Source organism: Gossypium hirsutum, chromosome A02, assembly GCF_007990345.1.
Source record: "Gossypium hirsutum isolate 1008001.06 chromosome A02, Gossypium_hirsutum_v2.1, whole genome shotgun sequence".
NCBI lineage: Eukaryota > Viridiplantae > Streptophyta > Magnoliopsida > Malvales > Malvaceae > Gossypium > Gossypium hirsutum.
In genome coordinates this window covers 26,011,994-26,022,534 of record NC_053425.1, presented here as the reverse complement: position 1 = coordinate 26,022,534, position 10,541 = coordinate 26,011,994, and the positions used below count along the sequence as shown (strand labels likewise).

At 31.3% G+C, this 10,541-nt stretch overlaps 2 protein-coding genes and 1 long non-coding RNA gene across 5 annotated transcripts; 2 read left to right on the top strand and 1 right to left on the bottom strand.

The window, feature by feature from the left end:
- Window positions 1–841: 841 nt before the first annotated feature.
- LOC121210885 (uncharacterized protein At2g29880-like) lies at window positions 842–1,806 on the top strand. The gene is made up of 2 exons (XM_041082763.1): window positions 842–1,079; window positions 1,156–1,806. Exons 1-2 carry the CDS (start codon window positions 888–890, stop codon window positions 1,765–1,767), a joined length of 804 nt encoding a protein of 267 aa, XP_040938697.1. The 5' UTR covers window positions 842–887; the 3' UTR covers window positions 1,768–1,806.
- Window positions 1,807–3,093: 1,287 nt separating this feature from the next.
- LOC121210879 (lysine--tRNA ligase, cytoplasmic) lies at window positions 3,094–8,905 on the top strand. 3 transcript variants are annotated; one of them, XM_041082755.1, is made up of 6 exons: window positions 3,094–3,344; window positions 3,469–3,547; window positions 4,418–4,486; window positions 4,602–4,767; window positions 4,869–4,962; window positions 8,471–8,905. In XM_041082755.1, the coding sequence occupies exons 1-6, from the start codon at window positions 3,259–3,261 to the stop codon at window positions 8,538–8,540; spliced, it is 564 nt and encodes a 187-aa protein (XP_040938689.1). In that variant the 5' UTR covers window positions 3,094–3,258; the 3' UTR covers window positions 8,541–8,905. The 3 variants fall into 3 exon arrangements, with proteins under 3 accessions (XP_040938689.1, XP_040938687.1, XP_040938694.1); XM_041082753.1 differs by having other exon boundaries at window positions 7,203–8,905; XM_041082760.1 differs by lacking the exon at window positions 8,471–8,905 and adding an exon at window positions 5,806–6,183.
- Window positions 8,370–10,145, bottom strand: LOC107951332 (uncharacterized). Its single transcript, XR_001698399.2, has 4 exons — window positions 10,031–10,145; window positions 9,102–9,146; window positions 8,925–8,999; window positions 8,370–8,670 (listed from the first exon to the last, which is right to left on the bottom strand). It is a non-coding gene; the product is annotated as an uncharacterized lncRNA (long non-coding RNA).
- Between the last annotated feature and the right edge of the window lie 396 nt (window positions 10,146–10,541).

Genomic DNA, 10,541 nt, shown 5'->3' with positions numbered 1-10,541 from the left:
ACAAATAGTTTTTTTTATAGGTTGTTATTATCTAGTTGATGCTGGATACTTTTTTGGGAAATTAATCATGACAAATAGTTTTCTTGCACCTTTTAGAGGACAAAGATATCATTTGAATGAGTGGCGTCAGCGATACCAGCCAAGTACTCCGGAAGAATTTTTCAATATGAAACATGCTTCAGCGCGTAATGTTATTGAAAGATGCTTTGGGTTATTAAAACTTAGATGGGGAATACTTAGGAGTCCATCGTTTTATCCTGTGAGGGTGCACAATAGAATCATTATTGCCTATTGTTTGCTCTATAATTTTATTCGAACTTATATGAGTCTTGATCCTATTGAAGCAGAGTTGGGAGAAGGATTACCTAGTAATGTGATAGATGACGATGATTCGAATATCGTAAATATTCATCCATCAGATGCATGGGTTACTTGGAGGATGGAACTAGCCAACCAAATGTTCGATGAATGGCAAGCATCTAGAAATTAGTTAGGTTTAGGGTAAAAGTAGTAAACGTTAATTTGTTTATGTTATTTCATGAATCTAGTTTATGAAACTTCGGTGGTGTTTGAATTATTTTTTTGTATTGTACTAGACTTGTTGAATTATAAATTATTTTGTATTAATTCATCATGTGTTATAATTTTATAAAGTGTTCACTTTTTGATTCATAATATTGAACTTATGTTTAATTTTTTTCCCTAAGATAATTATGTCAGGTTTTTCACAAGCAAATGTTTCTTCCCAAAATTCTCGAGGAACCAAAAGGAAATGGCTTCCAGAAGAAGATGCTGCGTTGGTTGCCTGTATGGTTGACTTGCACAATGTTGGAACCTTTAATGCTGATACGGGATTTAAAGCCGGTTATTTAAATGAGTTGGAAAAAATGTTAGAAAAAGTTTTACCCGATGCCAAGTTGAAGGCTAAACCTAATCTTGAATCGAGGATTAGGACATTGAAAAGGGATTGGTCAATCGTTTATGACATGCTCAGCGGAAAAAACAATAGCGGTTTTGGTTGGGATGAGCATAGGCAGCTTGTTGTTGCTGAAGATGCGGTGTGGAACTCATATATAAATGTAAGAATTATTTCAAGTCTTTATTATCTTAATTTGACCAAACTTATATCTATTATGAATTCTTCTTTTTTTTTAGAGTCATAAAGAAGCCGCTCAATTCAAACATCGTAGTTTCCCTTATTATGACCAACTTACAGCCATCTACGCAAAAGATCGAGCCATTAGGAAAGATGCTCAAATAGCCACTGATATTATTGAAGAAATAGATGCTGAGGATGTAGCTACTACAAATACTCATGAAGAAAGAAATGATTTCCATGGATGCAAAGCTGATGTTTCTTTGGCTGACATGGATCTTTTAGGCACACAACAGCAACCAGCTATAAACCAATGTGATTCCACATTTTCAAAGAAGAAGAAAAAGACTTCTGATGCAAGTGATCATATTTCATCTACTTCATTTAATTATGCTGCCACTTTATTAGCGGAAAAGATCGAGACTGTTGGCGTTGAAATCAGTAGGAGTATTGCCTCCGAGGTGCTAATTCAACAAAGGTCAAAAATGACACTTCAAGAAAGTGCTCTAAAATTATATCCAACATTATGTGAAGTAGAAGGTTTAACTGAGGATGAGCACTATCGCGCATTGAGCAAAATTCCAAATAATCCAACGCAAATGCTCATTTTCTTTAGTTTACCTTCTTCTGTGCGATTGGGATGGGTCAGAAGATTTCTTGCTGACCATTAAAAAATCATAGTTGTGTTGATGATATTTTAGTAACTTTTTGTGTTTGTAATAGTTGGATGGTATAATGACATGATAAAATGTCATTACAATGTTGTAACTTTTTGAGGTTGTAAATTTTATAACATATGGATTATGATATATAAACTAATGAAATCATGTCACTTTTTGTTAATATATGAATATTATGTTTGGATGTGAAATATGATTCTCAAGTTATTTATTACTTCTTATATTTTACTAATAATCAAATTATTTGTTTCACTTATGATATTTTAGCACATTATGTAGTGCAGTTTAAAATAATAAAGTAGATTATATATTATTTTTATACTATTATATATTATGATTTTTTAATTCATTTAATAATAATTATATTAAGAATTTTATTAAATTATATATTATTTTATTAAATTATATTTAGTAATAATCATGTTAAAATATGATTAAATTATTTATTATTTTTATTAAAATATTTTTAATAATAATCTTATTAAAATTTAATAATAATAACAATAATCATATGATATGCTAAACTCATTTTTTTATATTGGCAATTGTGACCTAAGACAACAGGTGAAAGGCTAGATTAAAACAAATATATTAGGCATTGAAATGTTCTTAATAATAATTTATATTAAAATTATTATTAAATATTATTAATAATTATATTAATAATGTTATTAAAATATATATTATTTTATTAAATTATATTTAATAATAATTATGTTAAAATTTGATTAAATTATTTATTTTCATTTTTATTAAAATATATGTATCAATAATCTTATTAAAATTTAATAACAATAATCATCTACCAACAAAAATTCTGTTAAGGGTACTTTGGTCATTTTAGCCTTTTTTCTTATGTTATTACAACATCATTCCATTCAACCAAACACAAGAATTCTATTACAGCTCTATTCCATTTCATTCAACCTAACAGTTTAATTACTGATTACAGCTCTATTCCATTACAGCTCTATTCAATTACAGCCCTATTACATTACAGTGAACCAAACGTACCGTAATAGTTAGGTGACTATTTGTATAGTTTACCCTATATATTTTTATGATTTTCAGCTATTTATGGAATGCTTGATTTATTTTGTTTGTGGGTTAAATTTGTTGGATTATTTAGAATTAAGATTAAATTGATAGAATGCTTAAGTATTGAGAATTAAAAGTGAAAATATACCAATTAAAAATGGAGGGTGACACAGAAACAAATGATAATGTTAATGGTGAGAATGAAATTATTGTATAATTCGATGACCTGTGATTAAATGTTAATAAATAAGAAAATGGAAACGAATTCATTTTCCAGTAAATAAAATAAAGATTAATCGATTCTAGTTGAAAATCTGACCCAGGGTTTTTGTTTGTTTTAAAACCCTAAAAGCTCAATAGTTAATCCGTCTCACTGTTTCTTTCTTAATCTTTGGGCTTTGGCTTTGTTCGGAAGCCACATTCTCTCTATCTCGCTATCTCAAAATGGAAGGCTCCGTCGAAGAAACGGCCAAGGGAGTTTCCGATTTAGCAGTGGATTCGGCTTCCCCCGCAGAAATTCAGAGCAAAAAGTATATCTCCTTTCCTCTCTCTCTCTTTCTCTTTATTGCTACGTTTGATTCTTTAGAAGCAAGCTGAAAGATAAACAGTTGGATTTTTTTATTATCAATCTGATTATGTAAAATGTGTTGCCAGTGCTCGTAAGAAGGAACTTAAAAATAAGCAGCGGGAAGAGGAGCGTCGCCGCAAGGAGGAGGAAAAAGCAGCCAAACAGGTACTTAATGTGATATTTACTTCCTTATTTTCGTTTGGAATTAAAATTTGCGAGCTTAGTTTTTTTTTTTTTTTTGGAATGATTATGTATTGGATCCATTTTGCTTTTAACTATTTGCTACCTTAAACAGTAATATACGTTCAAATTTGGCTAAATAATGATATCTAAATTATAATTTCTCAAGAAAACTAACATGGTATATTATTTCTATTGGATGCGTGATATTATTATTGTAGCTGTTTGATTAAAATTTTGATTTCGTAAAACAGGAAATAAATTGTAAAATAGAACTTACAAAGTTATATCTTTCAGTAGTTTCTTTTTGGTTTTATCCATTTTTTCTAGAAATTAAAACATAAACAATTCAATGCTTGTAGTAAAAGTAACAAAGTAATGAAGTTGAAGCCTTTGTTTTGATCAGTTCATTCCTTTATGTCTATAAAGCATAGCAGAAGGAATGCAAGGATAGTGCTAGATGCGTGTGTGACATATTGGAAGATTCTTGTCTGGTTCTTCAAGGAAGGTTTGAAGAATAATATTTACTTGATCGATTTGTATAAAAGTAAACATGTCTCAGCTTTTTATTCTCTCTTTTGGTGGTAACAGGCAGTTAACTGTACTCGTGCATAAATGTTAGATATGTATACTAATATAAGAATGGGTTCAATGGCACAAAGCCAAACATCTATGGCTGTACTGATCATTGTTGGTAGCTGAAGAAAGGACTCAATAATTGTTGGTCTTTTAGTTAATTTTAAGTACTGGATAAGAAGACTAAGACTATTTTCCTCATTTTGTCATTTGTCATTGCTGGAATTTTACTATTTCATTATGACCTCTTTGGCGACCTAATTGTATTTTTTTATTCAGGCTGCAGCCAAGGCAAGCTCACATTGTCAGAAATCTGCTGGAGCTGATGATGAAGATATGGATCCCACGGTATAGTTCAATGATTGCTGTAAAAGTACTTTTCACAATGAATGAATGAATGAAAATTTCATAAAGATTGCAGTGAACTTCTTGGACCTAACATTAATTAACCTTCTCTTGTCAGCAATTCCATGAGAATAGGCTGAAATTTCTTGCAGCCCAGAAAGCAGAAGGAAAAAATCCATATCCTCATAAGTTCTTTGCATCGATGTCTATTATTGAATATATAAATAAATATGGAAGCTTAGCCAATGGGGAGCATATTGAGGATGTCGTAGTATCTTTGGCTGGTATTTATATGAGCTGCTCTTACTCCAGTCGTATCATCATTGAGTCCTGGATACATTCATTTATTTATTTTTGCAAGTGACTCATTTTTCTTTTATGCTAGGTCGAATTATGAGCAAAAGATCATCAAGTTCAAAGCTTTTCTTTTATGACTTGCACGGTGATGGTGCCAAAGTCCAAGTTATGGCTGATGCAAGGTATATATTGTTAAAAACAGGCTATTTCAATTGTATTTTTCACAAGAAATTACATAAATATTTATAGACATAATGAGCCTAACTTAGGAAACTTTACACTAGGAAACATACTAATTCTAGGGATGCTGTACCTAAAAACAGCCTTAAAGTTAGGGATAAAATATTTACAAAATCCTATTTGATACACTCAAATATTGCTTAATTAGGAAACTGAAATCTGACACTCCCCCTCAAGCTGGGAAGTGGATATCATCCATTCTCAGCTTGCTTACTAATTTCTGAAACAACTTCCCAGACAATCCTTTGGTAAGTATGTCTGCTAGTTGACCATTAGTGGACACAAATGGAGTGCAAATTAAGCCACTGTCCAGTTTTTCCTTTATAAAATGTCTGTCAACCTCAACGTGCTTCGTTCGATCATGTTGAACTGGATTATGTGCAATATTGATAGCAGACTTATTATCGCAATACAACTTCATTGGACCTTCCCACTCGATCTTCAAATCTTCCAAAATAATTTTTAGCCATAACAACTCACAAACTCCAAGAGCCATCGCCCTAAATTCAGCTTCTGCACTAGATCTAGCCACAACATTTTTTTTTAACTCCTCCAAGTCACAAGGTTGCCTCCTAGGAAAGTACAATAGCCCGAGGTTGATATTCTATCAACCATAGATCCTGCATAATCTGCATCAGTATAGGCTTCAAGGGTTAAATTTTGCCCCTTTTTAACTAGGATTCCTTTGCCTGGTGTGCCCTTTAAGTACTGTAGAATCTGATACGGCTCTAAGATGTGATTCTTTGGGATTGTGCATAAACTGACTTACAACACCTACTGCATAGGCAATATCTGGCCTGGTATGAGACAAGTAAATGAGCTTCTCCACAAGTCTTTGATATGACCTTTTATCAACTGCTGCATCTTCTAATGCATTTCCAAGTCCGTGGTTCACCTCTATGGGTGTCTCTGCTGGTTTACAGCCCAACTTGCCCGTTTCTGTCAACAAATCAACTATGCATTTCCGGGACCCGTTCGTCAAAGATTTCTATTCTTAGTTTCGATTTTTCCAGATTTTTCAGAACCCTTTATTTTTTCGATTTACTTATAATAGAATAAGTAATAAGGATAATATAATAAGTATAAAATATATTAAGTATATAATTAGTTATATAACGCATATTTTCTTTCATATTTTCTTTCTATGTTATTATATTATTATATTATTAATATTATTTATATATTATTAAATATTATTAATATATTTAAATTTATATATTTAAATTATATATTGAAATGATAAATAATAATAAAATAAACAAATCAAATCCTATTTATTATATTAATTCTATAATTTAAATTTTCAAAATAGGATTTTAGAAATAGAAATAGGGATAGGATTCTTTTTAAAAATATTAGAAATAAGGAATAAAGAAATCATGGATAAATCCAAGCGACTATTTCTTAAATCCAAGCGATCTTTTCGTAGGCGTTTGCCCCTGATCCAATCGGGGGATAGAATTGATTATAGAAACATGAGTTTAATTAGTCGATTTATTAGTGAACAAGGAAAAATATTATCTAGGCGAGTAAATAGATTGACCTTAAAACAACAATGATTAATTACTATTGCTATAAAACAAGCTCGTATTTTATCTTCGTTACCCGCCGTCAAATCCCAGGGCTCAACCCTGGACAGGCGGTGGAAACTACCAAGCTGGAGTACGGTAGGGGCAGAGGGAATTTTCGGTGGAGCGGTGAAATGCGTAGAGATCAGAAAGAACACCAACGGCGAAAGCACTCTGCTGGGCCATTGATAAACAATTTGTTGGACAATACTCAACGCAGTTACCACAAAATATACAAATTCCGAAATCAATACTGTAATTATTAAAAATTAAATTTTATTATTATTCGAATTAATATTCGAATTATATAATAATAATTTTTTAATATTCTAAAAATAAATAAAAAATGAAAATCTATAAATTTAATATTAATATATAAATTGCATAAAATTAAAATAAAATAAAGTAGGAAATCACTAAAAAAATGAATACATAAACTAAATACAATAATAGATACTGATGCAAGTTAATTCTGGCCTCAAAGGATACGTCTCTTTTGATCAATAAGTGGAAATATTACTTTGTCGATTTATGGCAATATTATTTTTACCTGTGGTCTTAATAAGGAAGAGTCCGTATAAATCAATTATCTAAATATTCTCTCGACTTTCTAGGCTATCTTTCAAGTGTGCGATTAAATCCTTCAGTGGTACGGAGTCAAATGCTAGAAAATTCATTTTCTAATAGATAATGCTGTGAAGACGTTGGATACAAGAATTCCAATTATTTCGCTCATTGGATCATTGTCTAAGGCGAAATTTTGTAACACATTAGGGCATCCCATTAGTAAGCAGACGTGGGCCGATTCCCCCGATTTTGATATTATTGACTGATTTGTGCGGATATCCAGAAATCTTTCTCATTATCACAGTGGATCTTCAAAAAAAAAAGTTTGTATCGAATAAAATATATACTTCGGTTTTCTTGTGTTAAAACTTTGGCTCGTAAACACAAAAGTACTGTCCGTGCTTTTTTAAAAAAATTAGGTTCGGAATTTTTGGAAGAATTCTTTACGGAAACGGAAGAACATGTTTTTTCTTTGATCTTCCCAAGAGGTTTTTTTGCTATGCGAAAGGTCTACAGGGGACGAATTTGGTATTTGGATATTATTTGTATCAATGCTCTGGTCAATCATTCATGATTGGTTATGAAATTATGTAAATTCAATTATCAATTACAATAAAAATGATAATTTTACGAAACGATGGAACCCACTATGTATTTATCCATTTCTATTTACTCCTTTATTTTAGTTAATATACTTTTTTTGATACCTAGTATCAATACAATTTCTTATTTCAAGGCGAAATGAAATGCCTAGAAAAATAAACATAAAAGAAATTGAAGTGTGAAAATGGTTTCAAATTCCTTTGATGGATAAGGTAAAGGTGTGTATGGTCAAACTCAAATAATGATAAAAGTTGTACTTTATTTAATTGGAAAAAAAATATAGCCAAGTCACAAAACCTGTGTTAAATACTTTACTTTTTATGTAAGTTGATAAATGTAGACATTATTTTTTTACTTTCACAAAATATAGCCAAGTCACAAAAAATATAGACATTATTTAGCTTTTAACATTTTTACTTTCAATAGTTATTAAATTATTTTTTTGAAGTGGTTAAACCATCTAGATGATCCAATTGAACTATAACTCCAATCGATTCAACCTTAGCCTTACATTGCAAAACACCACAGATTCTGCTATATCTGAGTTCATTTTTCTTTTTAACAAAGACGATTATAGCTAAGATAAAAGGAAAAAAAAGTGTAGAAATATAGAAATTAAAATTCTAAATTTATTCAATTAATATCTTATGAATAATTACATTAATAGCTGAATTAAATTCTAAGCTCACTTTAATTCTTCCTGTTTTTGCAGTTCTATACACTCAGAACCAAACAAAAGAAAAAGTGCCATTTTCTTGGCCCTCTTTCCCTTGATAACTTGAATCTCAAAAATCACGGTGCTTCGAGCTTCTTCCACAAATAGAACGCTCTTCTGATAATTGGATCAGCTGAGAATCCTTCTGCATATGCACTTATGGCATTCAAAAGGCTTGTGAATTTCTCCCCATTGTCCTGTTTTCAACCATCATAATTTACAGTTTTTAAGGTTTCTCCATTTTATGATATAATATGAATATATCATGCAATGGAAATGACCCTCAACTATAAGGACATTCCTTTCACTTTAGGTTACCAAACATGCAACATTCAGGTGTCTACAACATCATATGCCAGTCATAGCCAATCTTTTCACCAAACCAAGAGTGAACTTCAGGAAATCGTATATATAAAGTGTAAATCTTTTGAAACTAAATCAGTCCACAAACCTCGGGTTTATTAAATGTGAGATCTCTGGTGGAAAATGGTACCATATAGAATGGAAGATCACATCTCAGCATTGCCTACAATAACATCAAACTTCAAGTGTCAGGATAGATGCATAAGATAAAGAAACCTGTAACCACTTCAATGCTAGTTGTCCACAAGCGGGATGAAAAGATCACCAAGTTTTTGCTTAAGACGGCTTGATCAGCATTTGCTATCAAGGCCTGCAAAACATTACATAGAACTTTAGTTCGTCAGTTGACTTATAATATATAACAGAAAAGAAAAAATAAATAAAGAGAGAGAGGAGGCTAAGGAACCTTATTTCACATTAAAATTAAAACTTTTAAAACATCAAAGCAAGCATGCAGAAGATTCTCACAGAGCAATAAATGGAAACCACGCCTCATTTTCTTCCATCAAATCCCAAAATTTCCCTTTGCGGGTAAGAATAACTACTATTCATCATAACACAGTAGGGACCATGGAGTTGTTTGTGAATTCAGGATATTTAGTCCCTCCCTATAGAAACTCACGAAAAGTCTTTTGATTAACCTCAAGGAAAAAAGCACGTAGTTCAGAATATCCATGTTAGGTCATAATGCTTTCATATTTACAAATCTTCAAGAAGTTTAAAACAAACTATTTGAACCTGTTCTTCCAAAAAGGAGAAGTTTTATATCAACAAACTAACTCACCTATCAAACGTGACCCTAAATTAATGAATCATTTCTAGCAGCTTCAGCTTTAGGGCAGTAATTGCTGTTAATATGTGGCTAGAACTTAACCCATAAGATCAAAATTTCTCACATGCTAGAGCCGATTTAGGTTCAAAACTAGAATGAATCCTGAAAATGAATGATTGAATAAACAGAAACAACAATTAGTCCAAGTAAACCTCATTTATAGGCGAGTTTATGTAATTATTAGGAATCAGGACTTCCTTGAATATATTTATTCAAATCACACCCCAACCAAGTCTACAACTTGTGCTTATGCAATTGACCCAACTTATATATAATGCATCTGACAGCAAAAGATTGTACATAAAACAATCTTTTAGTAGCATGCACATATTCATTTTATTTTCATCCTGAGCTTATTCTACCTTCCTGATGTGGTCCACTTCAACTTCATCAACACACTTCAGTAAATTCTCCAATGTGCCTACACACAAAGATCATAAACAAATACAACAAAACAAAAACAGATTAGGAAAAAAGTTAACAGTGGCGTAGAATAGAAGAGAATACACAATGCATGAAAATCAGTAGCTTTAAAGCAAATATAAAAGTGCAACCCCAGCTAATTTAATGTCCTTAAAATAAAATATTAGAAAATTAGAGCATAATGAAGTCCACAAGACAGTTGTGAAAAAACATATCTACAATCTTTAGAGCATGAAATGGTCCATATCACATTAAGTTGAAACCAGTATTTCAAGGATGATTAATTGGACAGATTGATGTGTCAGATTTCAGTTTCCTAATTAAGGAATATTTGAGAGTATCAAATAGGATTCTATAAATATTTTATCCCTAACTTTAAGGCTGTTTTTAGGTACAGCATCCCTAGAATTAGTCTGTTTCCTAGTGCAAAGTTTCCTAAGCTAGGCTCAC

Bases quoted from the DNA above. Each gene is read 5' to 3' on its own strand.
- LOC121210885 (XM_041082763.1), top strand. From the start codon at position 888: ATGTTAGAAAAAGTTTTACCCGATGCCAAGTTGAAGGCTAAACCTAAT. The intron at 1,080-1,155 runs GTAAGAATTATT...CTTTTTTTTTAG, and splicing joins TGTGGAACTCATATATAAAT to AGTCATAAAGAAGCCGCTCA.
- LOC121210879 (XM_041082755.1), top strand. From the start codon at position 3,259: ATGGAAGGCTCCGTCGAAGAAACGGCCAAGGGAGTTTCCGATTTAGCA. The intron at 3,548-4,417 runs GTACTTAATGTG...TTTTTTATTCAG, and splicing joins AGGAAAAAGCAGCCAAACAG to GCTGCAGCCAAGGCAAGCTC. The intron at 4,768-4,868 runs GTATTTATATGA...CTTTTATGCTAG, and splicing joins TGTCGTAGTATCTTTGGCTG to GTCGAATTATGAGCAAAAGA.